We start from the raw sequence: 19,154 nt of genomic DNA on the forward strand, positions 1-19,154 counted from the left end.
CCCCACCCCAGTGCCTTGCCTCGGCATGGCGGGGTCAGATCAGGCGCAATTGGTAGCTGTGTCTTTTAAGCTTCATTTAAGTTGTTGAATTTCTTTCTCTCCTTTTTATTTTTCAATTTATTTATGAGGAAACCAGGTGTTTGTGCTTATATTATGGCTTTTGCTGATTCCATTCACATGTACTTTGGATAATGTATTAACACATTCCTCCCTTCCTCCTTGCCTTTTCCCCTATTACTTTGCTTACAGTAGATTCCATCTCTTAAAAAAGATTTGTATTGTGGTTTAGGTAAAAGTTATGTTTCCATTCAGCCATATGCACAGGTTGTTTAATGACTCCGGTTGCAATCCCTATACAGTGTCAACATTCTCCCCGTTTCTACTCTGGGTTCCCGTCACCTCTGTCTGCTTACCTTTAGAGAGCAGACTCTTATGTCTGGTCAAGTGGCCTTACGATAAATATCACAGCGACGTGGTGGAGACACTAATTTAAAGGTGTGTGTGTGTGTGTGTGTGTGTGTGTGTGTGTGTGTGTGTGTGTAATAGATATGCAGCTAATTGTCTGCCATTTCAACATTTCTCACGTGGACAATTCAGTAACATTTGTTATATTTGCATGTTGTTTAACTATTGCCATGCCAGAATGGGTTTTTGAGAGGTGATTTGGGGAGCCGAGACTGGATAAACAAGCCATAAAATGACAGCTTTGGCCATGCCACCTCCTTTTAAAATTTGTGTTTGTCATGGTGTATCTTGCACATGGCAGGAGTTAATTAATCCTTATGCCTTTCGACACACCTGGGTCGTCTACTGTGTAACCCATTGGGCTGTTCACTATAAAATCAGCAGTTCAAGTCCACCGCAGCTCTGAGGGAGGAAGGTAAGACTCCCAGCTCCAGTAAAGACTGAGCCTCAGAAACCCATGGAGGCCTTGGTGTTCGGTTTTATAGTCAGATTCCATGGCACTTGAGTTTGTTTTCTGGTTTTCAACAACTTTTGTTTTTCCGTATTTCCCCAATTTTCTATATGTCAAAAACAAAACAAAACCCAACAACAATCTCAAACTCACTGCCACCAAGTCCATTCTAATTCATAGAAACCCTGTAGGGTAGAGTAGAACTGCCTCCGTTGGGACTCTGCGATGTGACACCTTTACAGGAGTAGAGAGCCTTATGATTCTCCAGAGCAGTGGCTGGCGGCTTCATGTCGATGCCCTCGTCGTTAGCAGCTCAAGGGTACCCCACTATGATGTCAGGACTGGTTATTTTCACATAATTTTTGAGGTTCTGAAAACAACGTTTTGTTATGTTTTATGATTTACAATACACCTGTCTGGAATTGCAACGAGAAGAAAGCCCTATCTGCTGAGTGAGTGCATGAAGAAGTCAAGGAGTCATCCAAGGAATCAGGCCTCGAGATGCTAAGCTTCTCACGGTGAAGAGCTTCTCGAGTTTGTCTCTGATTTCCAATCTGTTCTTCCTACACAGTGCCTCACTAGCAATAACTATTTAGAAAAATAACTTCTTGAGCTACACATTCAGCAAATATATTGTTTCCTTTTGAAAGTCTTTATCCTCCTCCTCTTCTTTCTTTTTTCCTATGTTTTACAGGGATCTGTTTATACTTGCACTTTTGATGAGGAGCCAGTCTTTAATGAAGTCCTAATTGCGTGTGAAGGGAACTTTCAGGCAATTGATTTTATCAAACCTGCAAACAGTCACTTCCTGGTAAGCACTAGCTTATTAGTTCACAGTGGAATTTAAAGATGAAATGTGTTATAATTTAAACCCTGACCCATATGTAATTGGGTAGCTTCAGACGTCCCTGTGCAAAGGGGATGCAAATGGGAAACAGATGCCCATAAATTCCATCACTGAATCTACTCCTCAGCTGGAATGACAGCATCATGTTGGGTCTTCAAAATAGTATGTCTTCTGAAAATGACCAAAACAATTGTGATTGTGGGAGCCATCGTACCATTCTTTGATATCATGTGTTACTGTATCTTAGGTGAAAGCTTATACAGCAAATCAGGTTCCCACTTAGCAATTGCTGTACTGCTTGTTCAGTAACACTGGTGTCTTTTTACACAAACATTAACAACAATATCATGATTTCCATTCAGGCAGCGCTGTTTCCAGTCATATAGTTCCCCTCCCCTATTCCCTTCTCATCTTTGCTTTAGAGTGACCGTTGACCATTTGGTCTGATACCTCTAGATGAGGTTTTAAAGGAGCGCTGTGCTCAGAGGTCACATTCTTGTATTTCATGAGACAATCTGTTCTTTAACTAAAAGGTGACCTCAAGGGATGGTCTGGGTTCCAGGTTTAGAGCATATCTCAAGGCAACAGTCTTGGGGAGTTCTCTTGTCTCCGCTGGTTTAGTAAGTTTGGAATTAAGAATTTGAGTTCTGTCCCACATTTTTTTGCTCCCATTTATAATGACTCATCCAATGTGGCCCTGATCTGAATGACCAGTAGTGGTAGCTGGGGACCATCTGGTTCTGATTTCAGGGAATATGAGGCCATGGTTTGTATAGTCCATAGGTTTCCACATGTATTTGGTCTGCTGCCCCTTTGTTAGAAAACAAAACAAAACCCTTTTGTACTATATCTCATAATCCAGCAAAGAGTGTCGGTATCTACTTCTGCAGCCCCCTGGATCTGTCCAACGCTCCCGGGGTGGGTGGGCAGTAGTATCTCCCACTTTGGGGAACACTGTAGACTGTTAGTCCTATCGGCTACTTTCTATGACGAATCTCTGATTTTCTTCTTTCTCTCTTACTCCTGTTGAGTAAACTCCAGACCAACCAAACTCACTGCCATACAGCTGATCTTGCCTCATAGTGGCCCTGTATGACAGAGTAGACCTGTCCCCCGAGGCTTTTAGAGACTGTAACGCTTTACAGGAGTAGAAAACTTCATCTTTCTCCTGTAGAGCGTTAGGTGAGTAGAAGCCCCTTAGTTGTTTCTTAGATGGATGCACACAAGCATTTAAGACCCCAGAATTAGCAACATAGGATTTAGAACAGGGGTCCTCAAACTATGGCCCGCGGGCCACATGCGGCCCACGTAGGACATTTATCTGGCCTGCCGGGTGTTTTTGCCCCCTTTGTTTTTTTACTTCAAAATAAGATATGTGCAGTATGCATAGGAATTTGTTCATAGTTTTTTTTTAAACTATAGTCCGGCCCTCCAACAGGTCTGAGGGACAGTGAACTGGCCCCTTGTTTAAAAAGTTGGAGGACCCCTGCTGTAGAACATAAACTTTAGGAGCTATGTTATACCAATTGACCAAGTTGCTTAAAGTATAATCGTTAATATTTGCTTAGTAACACCTGCAGACCTTGAAATGCTAATCATATTTCACAGAGCAAAACAAATTTTTATATGAAATCATCAAAGAAATTGACATACTATAAGGGGTTAAAACATGCTTCTATAGAAGAATTTTTGTCTTAAAATTGGTTTTTTTACCCTCATTACTCTTATAGACACTCACAGCTTCCGGGGAAGTTGGTATTTGGCATTTGGAGGATTGTTCTCCCGTCGGCAAGCTTTCTCTTCATACCCCAGTAAGTGTGCCTGAGAAATCATTTCTTTGTCTGGAGTCTGTTTTTTTTCCTCGCTCTCATCATGTTGCATTTGAATCTAATGTTTCATGTGTGCATGACAGTAAACTGTATAACTACTTGTTACAGAAGCATGTCGCATATGTACCTTATAGATTCACAGTAATTCCTGTGAATAGACTATAGGCCACAGCCTAGAGGATGAAGCACACCCAGCACTCTCTACTGGTGTACAGGAAGAGATGTGTGCTTCCATGAGGGCAGTTAATTCTGAAATCCTCGTGGCTTAGACCTCACTCATAGGACACATTCCTGTGGATGAGCAGGGGTCTTCTGCTCCACACGTCTCTCGGGGAGTCAAGTAGATGGAGCTCCACCAACTTGTAACCTCACCATCTAGAACCTCAGCGTGTCCAGGGCCATGGGAAGTGAATGCTGGAGGGTCTGGGTCAGTCATACGTAAGTCAGCTCCGACGTGACACCTCTCTTTGGTCATAAATGTAAAGTATAGAACTCAGGTGTAACTCAATCCACCAGCTCGAATGATTTTACTAAGAAATGGGTTTTGCTCACTTTCTCCAGCCTGTGTCTTGAGTTTCACGTTAGGCTGCACTTAATGCGACCCAGACTGCAGTTCATATCATATTGCCAGGGGAAGAAAGCCGCCCGCAATAGGAAGGAAAAAGAAAAGAAAAAGTTTCTCCTTTCCAAAAGGTCTAGTCACGATCTCCCAGTGCCTCCGCAGCGACCCTGAACTAATCACTAGAGACACAGAGCTGAGTCCGATCCACCAGGAAATGAGGAAGGAAGTTTCCTTAGCGGATAGTCAAGAAATGTCCCAGGAGAGCATATGACGCGGGGTGACAAACCGCACCAGCCCACAACTCCCGATATCATTATTTAGTCCATGACTACAGTGGCATTTTACACTGTTAGTGGCTCTCAAGTGGACACCAACTCATGGCAGCCCATGAACAACACAAGACATGTTTCCGGCTCTGTATAGCTCCCAGTTGCGGGCGTGCTTAGGGTTCCCTCTCACTGCACACCAAACACGATGGCCTCCTCGAGCTCTTGATTTCGCCGCATGGCACGATCAAAGCAAGCGAGTTGTAATCCAGAAACTTTCCACGGACTAAGTTTTGAAAGTAGATGACCGGGCCTTTCTGTTCTCGCAACACCTTTCTACCGCGGGTGACCCTGATGATATTTGAAATGTGGTTGGTCCAGCGTCCAGCACTCTAGCAACACACAAGCCAAGGCAGCATGACAACCTGACAGGTGGACGATGGTGGGGAGCGAGGGGAGGTAGAGACATTCAAGGAATATAAAAAAAAAGTCAAAGGATCAAGGAGTAATGGTAATTTTCCATATGATGATCATTTGTTGAATTTTAGTTTTAGGTCAGCTCTACACCTTACCTAAAACTGCAAGTGGGCAGACAAGTTACAGACTAAGATTAAATTGTCAATCATATAAAACTAAGCATCTGTAAGGGGGTAACAGATATAAAAAATGATATACAAAATAATGAAAATCACACCAATTGGTAAAAATAAAAATGTTTCCTTAAAGGACTGTGAGCTATGAAAAAACGTCAGTCTATGTGACAACTGTGGGCACATGTATTCATTTACATTAGAATGATTAGAATTAGGAGAGCTTAAAATCCGTATAATCACATCTTCCTTTAGAGAAATATTGGCTCAGAAATGTCTAAAAACTCACCTGGGGGCCTGTATACCATATATACTCAAGTATAAGCCAACCCGAATATGAGTAGAGGCACCTACTTTTACCACAAAAACTGCATTAAGAATGTGCTGAAAAACTTGGCTTCTACACGAGTATAAACGGTAATCAGGATTTACTCTGATTCTCTTGGCCATAAGTAACCTCCACAAGCCCACTTTCTACGGCATACATCATCCCTTCACTTGACCAGATGGTTGGGATATTAGCTACTTTGAAAGTGAATTTGGTGACCTCCCAGGATCGCACCTGGAGAATAGCTCGTATTCTGCCAGCTTGGGAGACGGGAGGGAAAACAAGCCTGTCAGAGACCCATTCCACTTCCAGTTTGCTCAGTAGCTGGTGATTGGAAGAGACTCTGTGACAGTGTAAAAAGAAAGAAAGAAATTGAATTTGGCAAACCTTGATTGACTTTCAAACTAGGTGTGTGATCGTACACTTGTGAGGTGCAGCACACAATGGGCAGAGAATACTGCTGCCCTACAGAGGCCCAATTAGAGGACCGAGCCATCAATGCTGAGGTCAGATATCCCTGCCTGTCCTTGAACCCAGTTCCTCTTGCTTCATGGGGCTGGTCCATCCCCTAACAGCAGGATTTCTGAGCTGGAGCAGCTCCCCTGGGTGGCATCTATGAGAATATGTCAGACAACCTCCGGATAATGCTCCCTTGTCAGACAAGCCCACCACTGTCCTGGAACAGAGGATAATCTCAACCGAAAGAAAAAACACATCCAGAGAGTTTCATCTTAAAAAAAAGGACATTTACATTTCATTTCCAGTTTCATACTGAGACACAGCTAAAGATACAATCTGATTGAGAATCCAGGTTATTAAAAGCATGTTACAGAGTATAAAAATTAGAGGAATGAACTCGATTATCATGAGAATAAAATGTTCTCTTAGCACATTTTATATAAATGTAACTTAAATAGTGATTTGTTAATTTTTTAACAAATACATGGTCTAATGATAGCTATTTTCTTAAGTCATCCTCAGACAAATCAGCATCCCTGGATCTACTATTATCCAACAGAGCAGTGGTGCTCAACCTTCCTAATGCCGCGACCCTTTAATACAGTTCCTCATATTGTGGTGACCCCTCAACCATAAAATTATTTTCGTTGCTACTTCACAACTGTAATTTTGCTACTGTTATGAATTGGGCGACCCCTGTGAAAGGGTTGTTCAACCCCCGAAGGGGTCACAACCCACAGGTTGAGAACCTCTGCAATAGATGGATGCTGATTTTAAAAATCACTAGCACTCTATTAAAAGTATCCCAAAGGGCTATGAATTTATTTGAGATGTTTTATATTACTTCACATTGTAAATAGCATAATAATTTCATAATCATTTAGATGTAATAATTTCATAATCATTTCAAAATAAAATGAAACTACAGCTTAAAGCTTGAGAAATCTACTTACATACAGATATATATTTTTTCAGATATATTTTAAGATATAGCTATGTACTTCATTTATTGATAGGTAGAAGTGTTTTTATTCCAAGATCTTCCTTTTTAATACCTTTGTATCTAAGTCATATTCATTTTCATTTTTACAACTCATTGTCTTTTATAATTTCAACAATGTCCCGGTGTCTCCTACCTTGTCTACCTTGCATCCACCTACCTATACCCACCTGCTATCTTGTCTTCACCTTCCAACTTGTCTCACCCTCCTGTCTTCCATCTTTTCTCCATGTACCTTCTTGCATTCCCCCTCCATCCTGTATCAGCCCAGTAGCTTTCCTCTATTCTCTACCCTGTCTGCAGTTTACATCCTCCATGTTGTCTCCACCCTCCATCCATCCTCCACCCTCCATCCTGTATCCTTCTCCATCATGACTCAACCTTCCATCGTGACTCCACACCCTCTTGAGTCCACTGCAACTTTTATTCACCCTACATATTGTCTTCATCCTCCATCTGTTTCATAACTCCTTTTTAATAGCCTTAATTTTTCTAAAGAAGTTTTAGGTTTACAGAAATTCATAAACTTCAAATGTCAAAAAGGCAGAGCACCTTCCTCCGCCCATTCTCTACATTGTCCCCCAATTATTCATCTCTTTCTAGATTCTTATCATTCCAAATTTGGGATTAAAGAATGAGGTATGCACATTTCTGTGGTGAGTTTCTGTGATTTCCTTGGCAATAGATTAGCTCAGTTTGAGTTTATGATTTTTTGACACACACAACACTTGCCACTCTTCTTGCTCAGCATGATTTTCAAATACCTTGCAGAAGTCTGCTTGAGGAAAAGTGCGTGATGGATGGCCAGGTTTCATTTTCTGACTAAGTGTTTGGGGATTTACTTTCAACAGTCGACGGTCCTGGCTTGCTCTCCCTCGTCACACTCTGCTGTCGTGGGGACCTTGGATGGCTCAGTCCACTTCCTTGATGTTTCTGACCTCAGCGCCCCTTCGGAAATCCACAGGGTCTTTCTTTCGGAAGCATCTGTGCAGAGTGTTATGTAAGTACTATTGCTCCGCGCAGCTACTTTGTCTGTTCTGTTGAGAATTACCGTGAGACCATAGCTTCTCTTCATTTCAATGTTCAAAAAGCCCCAAAGGATGAAAAGCCACCACCTGTTGTCCTCCCCACCCCTGGGTTCTCCCTCCTGGAGACAACTTGTTATGGACGTCTGGAGTCTCTTTCCAGAGATACTTTATTCACCGACCAGCAAATAGATCTCCACTTGTATGCACCTCACACAGGTGGGCTTTGTTTGCGTGTTGCCAACCTCCCCGGCCCCCAGTGACTTTCACAAGTTCTTACCCCAACAGCACTTTCGGTTGGGAACTGACACCTGGAGTGCACTGCAGCTTGAGGTGTTCTCACACATTGTGGCTGTTGAATGCGATCTATGCAGTTCCTTCAGAAAGGTAGCCTTGACCTTATGAGACACACAGGGGAAGGTTTGGCCCCCGATTTCACAGCAGGCCTAGAGGAGCTCTTCATGCCCGGAGTGGCCACCTCAAGCACAGGGTCTGTTTCTGCCATTCCCTCACCCACAGCCGTCTTCTGGAGGATGCTTCCTGATGTTGCTGCTTTCACGGTTCTCTAACTGGATGAAATGGTAGAGCACCTCACTGCCTCCCCCGCCCTCCTCCTGTCGGTACCAGGCCCGGGATGCTGAAACGCTGCATCCACTGCTAGTCTAGAATCATTGCTTCCACTTCAAAATGTCAAGAAGGCGCTACAACTGTATTTATTCCCTTACAGTCAAACAGTGGCATGCCTTTGGAAAAAGTCTTGGCTCAGAGTGTAATGATTATATTTATATATAAGCACTTGGCGTTTCAAACATCAGAGCATATTAAAAGCCATAAAGAGATCGGCTTTGAATATCTCCAGGTGGTTATTTGTTAAGCTTGTTTCTCATCTTCTTAGTGAAGCAAGTAAAATCTGATCATCAAATTTCTTCTTTTCTAGTTATGACCAGCGAGGAATATTTCTGTTAGTAGGAACATCAGAAGGACACATCTTTGTCATCAATGCCAAACCCTCAAGCTCATTTAAGATTCTTGGATTCACAGGTACTATATTCAACATTTATTGAATTAAAACTTTATGAACTTTATTCTGAAAAACGTAAGATTGCAAATGTGAAACAATTGGGAAACAATTATACCCTATTTTCTAAAATGAGAAACACTGAAATAACTGTTAAAAGTTATTCAGGAGAATTCTCACCTCATTATTAGAAGTATTTGGTATTAGAGCCATTTCCCCCCTTAAATCAGTTAATTATTTACTGAAAGAAATGATTGGTGGGGGGAAGAAATGACTGGAAATTTCTAATATTTTTATAAGGGTAAGTTGGGCTGTTTTCTCACTGGAATATCTTCTAAAACAGTATTGATTTATGTTTAATAGATGCATACAGAGCAAGTTTTATTGCATGGATCTTTAATGTTTCTTTCTATAATAAATGGATGCCCAGATATTAGTAGTAATGTGCATCTTACTACCCAGGTAATCATAGATCTAACGGGAGAGGTAGTTTTAAATGTTAAGAAATAATATTCTGGTCACTGGCTTTAAGTACAAAATATATTCCCCGCCCCCCACCACCAATATTTGTACTGTAAGGAGCTCTGGTGACACTGCAGGATAAGCCTTATCTGTTAACAGAAAGGTCGGTGGTTCAAACCCACGCGTTGCTCCATATATAAAAGAGGAGGCTATCTATTACCAGAAAGAGTTCCAGCCTTGGAAACCCTGTATATGAGTTAGAAGTGAAAGAGGAATCATAAGCTGCTAGAGGGTGAGGCAATTAATCCTGCCAAGAGTGCAGATATTGGGGAGAAACACAGAGGGAGGTGCAGAAGATTAAGGGGAGGTTTTCTGAAGGTTTAGGTGGGCTGATAGATCTTTGTAGCTAGAAAATGGGGGCATGTCAGGTATTCCATCTACAGATAAAAGTCTGAGTAAAGGCACATGGAATGGTAAGAAGTCTGGTGTAGAAGGTAAATGGAAGGATTTATTAGAAGTTGGCCCACAAAACAGTTGATAATACAGACAGAAGAATGACAGAGGGGCTTGAATATCACTTGAGGGAGTCTGAAATTTGTTCTGCGGAATATTATCAGAATATTTCAAGTTGGAATTGGCTATTGGAGGCTTTCTCTGATACACACATGAAGTTTGAATTAGAAAGGCAAGAGAAAAGAATAAAAATAATAAGTTAGGAAGCAATTATGGTAGCCCAATCAAAAGATGGTGTGTTAGGCTAGGTGCTCTAGAGAAGCAAACCAGTGATGCTTGTATAGATGTGTATATAAAGAGGGAAATTCATATCAAGAAAAATGGAACAAATAAGTCTTGTTCAAGCTCATGGGTCAGATGTTAAGCCGGAGGCTCCTCCTAAACCGTGCAGTTTCTGGGGCCAATGGAAGCATGAAAACCACGTCAGACGATGAGGGCTCTGGCTGGCAAAGTTGAACGAATTCAAGGTTGGTAGGATCTGATGGCTCCCAGAGTCAGCAGGCAATATGGCAGGTCATTGGTTCAAGAACTGGAGACTAGTGTGACAGGTGTGGGATCTAAGCTAGCCAAAAGAGAAATGCTCTCCTCGGTGTCTACTTAAGGTTCAAGTTGGTCATATTCCGAGGAGCTATTCATTAGGGCTATGACCTGTGTAACTGCTTGGCTCAAAGTAGATGCCTCACAGAGTTGATTACATTATGTTATATCACATTATGGGGGTGGGGGAGGGTCTCAACTGCCAACCTACTGAGAATTCTGGCCCAGCCAAGTTAACACAAAACCTAACTATCACAAATAATGATAGCCAACATTTATTGAAGGGTTCCTTCCCATGTGGTGGAGAACCAGCGTTGCGAGTACTTGGTGTATTAACTCATTTAACTCTCACAGACAAGCTTTATGAGGTAGATTCTACTCTTGTTTTCAGTGAGGGTAAGTACTTATCCAAGGTCATGTGGCCAGTTAGCACTAGATTCAGGACCCACACTCAGGAAGCCAGATTTCCCAGCACACAATCTTATCCGCCAAGGAAGAAGAAAGGTGGGGACAACTGTGAATAAGAGCACTTCTAGACGTTGGCATGAGAATATGACAAATACAAGCAGATGAATCTTTAGTGGATCCAGAATTTCTAGCCTGAGTACTTGAAATGTGTGATGTCTCCTGTTGGAATAAATCCTTGAGGAAAAAGGCAGTTGTGAGGTGAAATAATAAGTAGTGTGGGTTTGAAGCCAACAGGTTCTTCACTCGGAGATATTTAGTACGTGCTCACACACATTTAGATTTGAAGTTGAAGGCCCACGGCAGAATCCTCATCTGGAAACCGTGGGTGCTGGTGAGATGGCTCAAGAAGAAAGGGGAGAAGTAAGTCCAAATAGTTAACGAGGTCAGACAGGAAGCAGCCACGGCGGCAGTTAGACTACATGGTCACTGACCAGCATCAAAGTAGGTGCATGTCCTTTTTGTTTCCCATTTCCTTTTACATATAGGACTGGCCAGGAAGTGGGTGGGAAATCTGGGTCCGTCGTCCACCCTTACATTTAAGTGATGGTCAGAGGAAGATGAGGATGATGATCCAGAGGAGAGGGAAGTAGGAGTCACACATTCCAGAGAGAGCGTGAAGAGGGCAGACTGGGTGGAGCTGGACATTGCTGCGTGTGTGAGTGGTTCAGGGCTGACATGAGACTGGTACTTTTGCCACATAGGGGTGACCTCCTGGAAAGCTACTAGTTTGGAATGAAGAGACAAAGGGGTCAGGGAGGGAATGAAAGTCAAAAAGTGAAGTCAGTAAGTGGCAACTCCTATTTGAAGAAGTTGGCGGTGGAGGAAAGAGACTTGGAATGGTAAAGCGGCGTGGGGGGCAGAGCTGAAGGAACGGTCTTACTGGGTAAGAGGGGAGACTTGAGGGCTGAGTGGAAGGAACCAGGAGGCCCAAGAAAAGAAAAGGGGTCATTGACAGAGGGCGGCTAATAGGAGATGGGAGAGGAGGACGCATCCTAACTATGGAGTGGGCTGCACTTTGTTCCTAAGTGAACGTCAGAAAACGGAGTGGGGGAATCGACTAGGCAGTGTTGAGTTTTGATACACAGGGTTCCCACTGGCAGATTTTCGGACGTCCATTGGCAGCTCTTTCTTCTGAGTCAGCCTTGGTCTAGAAGCTCTGCTGGAACCTGTGCAGCACCACAGAGGGAGAGGGCAGAATGGCTGCTGTGGTTGTTGATGGAAACACCATCCAAGCATCTAATTAAGAGAATACTCCCCTCCCCTTCCCCATTCATGCATCAGAGATGTCCCCACCGCTGATGTTTTAAGGTTACTTTGAATGTCCAGCTAAATAAATATGGAGCTACAGATTGGGGGAAGGCAAAAATATAATGTGATATCTTAGGGGGGAAGATGTTTTCCTTTCTCTGTGGGAACCAGCACCAGTGCCCTCAGCTCACGAGCGAGGAGGCCAGTCCCTGATGCCGAGTGACAGCTTGCTCTGGTATGGAACACTGTGACAGGACCACAGAGCGAGGCCAAAGTAAGTGATTCTTACACAAACCAACACTTCTTGTGGTATTGATTTCCATGGGTTTTTTTTCTTTCAGAGATGATCAAAGGCATCTCCCAAATATCCACCGTGTCCCTTCTGGAAACAGACACAGTGGAGGTGATGGTGCTGACCCCACTCCCAGAAGCAGGAAGAAGCAGACTGGAACTGTTTACTCTGCCTACAATCCTACCACAAGGTAAAGAAAGCACACGCCCACTACCCTGTCCTGTGCCCAGATAAGGTGCTAGCTACAATTGCTTTGTGATTCTTTCTGGTGGTCCCATGAACAGGTGAAAGAGAAAAAGAGCTTGCTTTTCATGCATCTTTGCAAGGTGACTGCCAAATCACCAGAAGCACCACCTCTCCTCTGAGCCGGGACTCTTATGTACACCTGTGTCATTACCAGAGGGGAAATAAAACAGCCTCCTGATGCTTGGGTCAAATGGATTTGCCATTTTGTGATGGCTTGTCTTGTAGCTTTAAATTCAAGATTAACGCAGTTTAATTCAGATAAATCTACCTGAATGCAACTACATTCATGATAAAATTGTAAAGAAAGCTTTTTGCACAAGTTGGTTTGAGAAAATAAGCACTTTTCTTTGCCTTAGATGACAATATAGCTGTTTTTCAAAGATGTAATTATAGCTATGAGAGACGTGAGCCTTTAAGCCCTTTTATGCCTTCACTAAGAGACTCCATACCACTATGGAGAGGAGCCCTGGTGGGGCAGTGATTACGAGTTGGGCTGAAATCTGCACGGTTGGCAGTTTGAAACCTCCAGTAGCCCCTCAGGAGAAAACTGGGCTTACTACTCCCGTAGCGGGGTCGCCACGAGTCAGTATTGACTTGATGGCAGTGAGGTGCCCCACTAAGGACTAGTGATGGGAAGTGCCTTGTGACCACGCAGAGTGCATGGTAGGGTGGCTCACTGTAGCTGGAGTTAGGTCCAGTGAGATACCTTGCCATTTGACCTCGCCATCTCGATCCAATGTATATTTGTTCTAGTTTTTAAAATATTTTCTGCTTTCTTTTCTATTGAGTTTTTTCTGTTTTATTCAGTCATTGTTGTTGGGTTTCTTTTTCGGATTTTGTATGGTTTTCTGTATATGAAATCCAGGATAGATAACATCTATAGAGATAGCAACTGGATCAATAGTTTCCTAGGGGCATGGTTGGGGAGGTTGGGGGGAAATTGGAAGCTAAAAACAATGAGTACATGGAAAAAGAAATGTCCTAAAATTGACTGGGGTGATGATTACACACTCTTTTGAATATGATTGAACTGTTGAAATGTATGAAGTATGAATTATATGTCAATAAAACTTAAAAAAACAGCAACCATGTATACACCATCATAGGAGTTCCTAGGTGATGTAGAGTTGATAGACACAGTTGCTAGTTGAAATATTGGCAGTTTGGGTCCATCCCCTGAGGTATCTCAGAAGAAAGACCAGTTGCTATGCTTCCTAAAAATCAACCATTGAAACCCACGGGATGGCTGTGCATCTGAGTGTACCCCGTGGCACCTGGGGTGACATGTGTGGGGTATGCTGAGGTAAGAAGGGGCCTGGTGGCACAGTGGGCTGCTAACCACAAGGTCAGCAATTTGAAACTACCAGCCACTCTGGGGGATTAAGATGAGGCTTTCTACTTCCTTAAAGAGTTCGCCTCACTAGCCCACGGGGGCAGTTCTGTGCTGCCCTATAGGGTCACTATGAGTCAGAAGGGACTCCGTGGCAGTGAGAGTTATGCCAGTGTGACTTTTTCTTAATGATATTTACTTACTCGATCAAAAATCTACCCAGTGCCTTACAAAAGACATTTTAACCAAGATCAGTTACTGAATACTCCAGTATTTCTCATGGAAATGCTTTTCGTTTGTTCCTTTTGGGATTTTGTAGGTTTTTCTGTATATGAAACCCAGGATAAATAGATCTATAGAGATAACAACTGGATTAATAGTTTCCTAGGGGCATGGTGGGGGAGGTTGAGTGGGGGGCAGAGTTGGGAGCTAACAACAATAAGTAAAAGGAAAAAGAAATGTCCTAAAATGGACTGAGGTGAAGGTTTTGTTTGGATCACTTCATAGCTTCTGCAAAAAGGAGCCCTGGGACCAGGGGTTAAGGACTAAGCCTCTTACCAGAAGATTGGCAGTGTGAACTACCAGTCTCTCTTTGAAAGAAAGAGTGCCAATAGGCTTCCTTAAAGATGTCCAGTCTGAGCAAACCCATGGTCCAGTGGGCTCCTTGTGAGTTGGGATGAACAGGCTCAGCCCTGCACTATTCAACAGGCATTTCAGTGTCTCATTTGGCTTTTGATATTTGTTCATAAGGATTCATAAAATCAAACCACAGTGCAAGTGATCTCTCCTCTTCCTCGATCTCCCAGTTGCCGAATCCCTCATGGATAAAAGAGGGAGGCTGCAAGAGATATTCATTCACAAGCTCCTGTATGAGATCGAGCACGTTCTCTGCTCCGCAGTCTTGGATTTTCAAAGCCAGCGGATTCTGGGTTTCTGTGATCAGGTGCCATACATCTGCAGCTATCTTCTTCCCCCCAATGTAAGCCAAAGCTTATGTGTGTGCTCGTTTCTCTTAGCAAGCAAGAGTTACGGCATGGCCGAATCGGACTTACTCTTCTTAACTGCTCCACCCAAGCAGTCGAGTCGTCCGAACGTCTGCCTTAGACATACTGATACCACCTCCTTGCATTCGACATACATTCACTTTATTTGTTGACCCATCTTAAAACATACTCGAACCACCCCATGCTTTTGTCCCATCCATTATGCTTTTCAGATAAACAGGCAGGTGACACATTCGTCTAATGCCTTCAAAAACACAAACAACAACAGCCTAGCATTTGGAAATCTGTCCCACCAGCCCTGGGAAGTTTAGGGGAGCTGGTTTTCCATGGAACTTTGCACCTGAGCCCTAACGCAGTGTAGCAAGCCACGTGGGGGGAAACTGATACATTTCTTTTCGCTCGAGCATGGGTTACATGAGAATGAGGGAAAGCATCCCCCTGTAGGCTGGGATCTTGAAGCTAATCTACAAAGCTGACGCTTCTTAGTTGGTGGAAACAGACTTCTATTTACTAGCACAGGTGAAAACCTGGTCTAAACACAGGCGCCCACTTCATCATCTATCCGTGTGTGACCAACGGCAGTGTCTGTCCTGTGCCCAAGGAAGCCCTGGTGGCGCTGGGATCGGCTGCCAGCCCAACAGTGCTTGAAACCCACCAGCCACCCTGAGGGAGCAAGCCGAGGCTGCCTGCTCTGGCCGAGATGTACAGTTTTGGAAACTGTGCTCTGGCAGAGATGTACAGAGATGTACAGTTTTGGAAACTCTGAGTGGGGTTGGTTGGGTTGGAGTTTGGGTACCTGAATAACCACAAACCCTTAGGGGTCACCCCCTGATTTTTGCTAATAAGCGATCCTTGTGTTTGATTGGCAGGAGCATACTGGTGTTTGTTTTCTTAAACCATTTCAAAAACTACAAAGCAGACAACACGGCCCTGGAAAACTCTACTTGTCTTCGCATGGGCTATGGCTCCTAAGCACAGTGAAGGGTGGAATCCTGTATATCCGAGATGTTCAAACTTTAGTAAGCTTTTCTTTTCTTTTTTTTTTTTTTGAAATTGTGAGCAATACATAATGATCTAGTATAAGAAAAAAATGCACTTCAAAAAAGAATTAGGGCATTGAAACTCTTTTAAACGAACCCATTTATCACACCCTATCTGCTGCTGATGGTGTCACCACTAGAAGCTTTCATTGACGTTCTTAGATGGGGTGCTGTGCTCTCTGCCGGAGGGAGCCCCAGCCAGGCGGGTGAGAGGTGCAAATGCAGAGCCTGGGGTCTGGGTGCGAGATGCTTTACTAGTCTAGTACTTTCCGAGGTGTCTGGCTTGGCAGCTCACTGCATGTCACTGAGCTTCGTTGCTCCTCTGAGATCAAGGGAAGGCTCTCTCTGTCCCTCTTTCTCCTGGGGTCTGCAGGCTGCCTGCCGCGGCCCCACCTCCTCTTGGCCAGAAGCTGCTCCCATATCCGGTTTCCATTCTTTTCAGCAGGCTGAAAAACTAAAATAACACCTGGGGGATACTTTTCCAGGTGTCCTGGTCGTCAGGACCACTTAATGAGGTCGGGTTTCTACACCACACCTATGGTGCTTCTCACAGGGCCCCTCCCTGGGACCCCTCCCATGAAGCCACTGACACTCTGGACCACTGCTTGTGTACATCCTGACCCTTCTCATTCAGCCCTACAAGAAACATGCTTGGAATACAGTTAGGCAAATGTGAACTTGCTAATAATATATAGCAGCAGTTCTCAACCTTTCACAGGGGTCACCCGATTCATAACGGTAGCAAAATTACAGTTATGAAGTAGCAACGAAAATAATTTTATGGTGGGGGGGGTCACCACAACATGAACTGTATTAAAGGGTCATGGCATTAGGAAGGTTGAGAACCACTGATATATAGGATCAATCTGGAAGAGCCCAGAGATTATCCTTAAGTGAACTATTTGCAAACTGCTACAACCTTTTCTTTTCTTTTTCTTTTTAATTAAAAGAATATTTTATTGGGGGCTCTTACAGCTCTTATAATAATCCATATGTCAATTGCATCAAACATATTTGTACATATGTTGCCCTCATTATTTTCTAGACATTTACTTTCTTTTTATTTTAATCATTGGAGGCTCGTACAACTCTTATCACAATCCATACATCCACATCTACTGTGTCAAGCACATTTGTACATTTGCTGCCATCAACATTCTCAAAACAGAAAAGTGGGTGAAGGGAGACATCGGACAGTGTAAGACATGACAAAATAATCATAATTTATAAATTATCCAGGGTTCATGAGGGAGGAGGGCGGGGAGGGAGGGGAAAATGAGGAGCTGATGCCAAGTAGAAAGCAAATGTTTTGAGAATGATGATGGCCACAAATGTACCAATGTGCTTGACACATGGATGCTCCAACCTTTTCTTTGGAGTCCTGGAGGCACAGTGGTTGCACACTTGACGACAAAAGGAAATCTCCTCACTGGCCTCAGACCCGCTGGCTGCTGTGCAGCAGAGAGATGGCGATGTGCTTCCCTGAAGATCACAGTCTTGGAAACCCTATGGGGCAGCTCGGTTCTGCTGGGTCACTGTGAGTTGGGATTAATCCGATGGCCAGTGGGTAGTGGGATTCTCTTATTTGCCAGAGCAGGACAGAGTTGTATTTAAGAGATTATAGAGATAGTATGTAAGGAAATGACACATACAATAACATACTATGAAATCTTTCTGCACTAACATAGAAAGAGCCCCAAGAAATAATGCTAAGGGGAAAAAAGCAAAATACATAATATATGTGGTATGCTACAATTGTGTACAATGGGGGTAGGAATATAGCCTGTTTTGCTTAGGATGTACATTTGTAAAAGCTTGAAAGGACACTTGAGTGACTAATTCCAGACTGTCTGTGGGAGATATGACGCAGTTAGGAGATGGGGACATGCAAGATACTTTCATTGTGTGCTCATATTCTTTTTGAATTTTTTGTCATTTCAATGTATTATCTATTGAAAAATAGCAACAAAAACCATTTTTTAAGACTTTATGGTTAAGACACCAATGTGAGATAGAAGTCTTAGACTTTAGTCCAGGAGTTCAAACCATTGCTCTGTATACCAAATTTGTGTGAAATGTGTTTTGTTTGGTCAATGAAGTATTGCATGAATTACCTTAATTAGAATTCTCCAATGAGACATGCTCTCTTACACTCTTGATGGTGCTCCCCACCCCTCCTTCATCACCCTCAGCCTCCTCACATAAGGATGAAACCTGCCAACTTCCTAAAGGCACCTGCATTTGCCATCTCTGCTGGCCCAAATTCCCACCCTCGCCTTGCAGTTCCAGCAACTGCATTAACTTTTTTCAAGTCCGATTTTCCTATTGTGAATTTGTAATAATAATTGCCTGCCTTCCCTACTTCCTAAAGGTAGTTGGAGAAGGAATCCATATTTTTGGACATGTTTTGAACTGGTAATTTTAAGTAATCTCACCCAGAAGCTGCTGTCCTTCCAAGTAAAATGTTCTTCACAAAGAGGGAGGAAAACAACCCAGTAGCCCCACTGTCATCTAACTAAAACTAAGACTAACCCCACAGGACAGAGAAGAACTGTCCCTGGGGGTTTCGGAGACTATACGTTTTTACAGGAGTAGAAAGCCTCATCTTTTACCCATGGAGCAGCTGGTGGTTTTGAACTGCTTTCCTTGGGTTTAGCAGCCGAATAGGTAGCCAGCCCCCTGCACTACCTGGTAATCAACAAAAATGCATGCACTCCTCTTAGAAAACTATGTAGTTTATAATTTCTGTGTTTTGTTTAGGAAATATTTGCTCGGTGTCGGAGCCATTCTTACCAGGGGCAAGGGATTCAGTCACTGACCATTTCATTGGATGGACAGGACATCCTGGTGAATGGGAAAACTGACAGTACTCTTGTTGCTTTGAAGTGGAAGTACGTATCCTGCCCAGTCACCAGCTCCACCAGGCTGCGGTGATCAGTCCTCACTCTCTTTCCCCCACTGCTGCGGAACATGGGGGATGAGAATAATTCTGAATAGTAGATAACTTTAAAAGGTCATACTTACCTCTAGCAACTCTGCTACTTGTATGAGTTTGTATACACATTTTACTAATTATATTTTTGAATTAAATTATTTCATATGAAATTATTTTGAATTTGCTTAGGTCTCCCTGCCACAGAGTCCATGTCTACTTACAGCGACCCTGTAGGACAG

At 43.2% G+C, this 19,154-nt stretch overlaps 1 protein-coding gene and 1 non-coding gene across 2 annotated transcripts in view; both read left to right on the plus strand.

Moving 5' to 3' along the window:
• Positions 1 to 19,154, plus strand: part of CFAP43 (cilia and flagella associated protein 43) — a 106,358-nt gene that overhangs the window by 31,691 nt on the left and 55,513 nt on the right. Inside the window, exons 9-16 of the mRNA XM_004701290.2 lie at positions 1,611 to 1,727; positions 3,494 to 3,574; positions 7,649 to 7,797; positions 8,760 to 8,863; positions 12,410 to 12,550; positions 14,743 to 14,915; positions 15,810 to 15,959; positions 18,741 to 18,871. Coding sequence (XP_004701347.1) covers positions 1,611 to 1,727; positions 3,494 to 3,574; positions 7,649 to 7,797; positions 8,760 to 8,863; positions 12,410 to 12,550; positions 14,743 to 14,915; positions 15,810 to 15,959; positions 18,741 to 18,871 — 1,046 coding nt within the window. The remainder of the gene's footprint in view (positions 1 to 1,610; positions 1,728 to 3,493; positions 3,575 to 7,648; positions 7,798 to 8,759; positions 8,864 to 12,409; positions 12,551 to 14,742; positions 14,916 to 15,809; positions 15,960 to 18,740; positions 18,872 to 19,154) is intronic.
• On the plus strand, positions 5,555 to 5,692 carry LOC115870021. Its single transcript, XR_004046490.1, has one exon. It is a non-coding gene; the product is annotated as a small nucleolar RNA SNORA7 (small nucleolar RNA).

Source organism: Echinops telfairi, unplaced genomic scaffold, assembly GCF_000313985.2.
Source record: "Echinops telfairi isolate 266 unplaced genomic scaffold, ASM31398v2 ScPeMD7_70;HRSCAF=299, whole genome shotgun sequence".
Classification (NCBI taxonomy): Eukaryota; Metazoa; Chordata; class Mammalia; order Afrosoricida; family Tenrecidae; genus Echinops; species Echinops telfairi.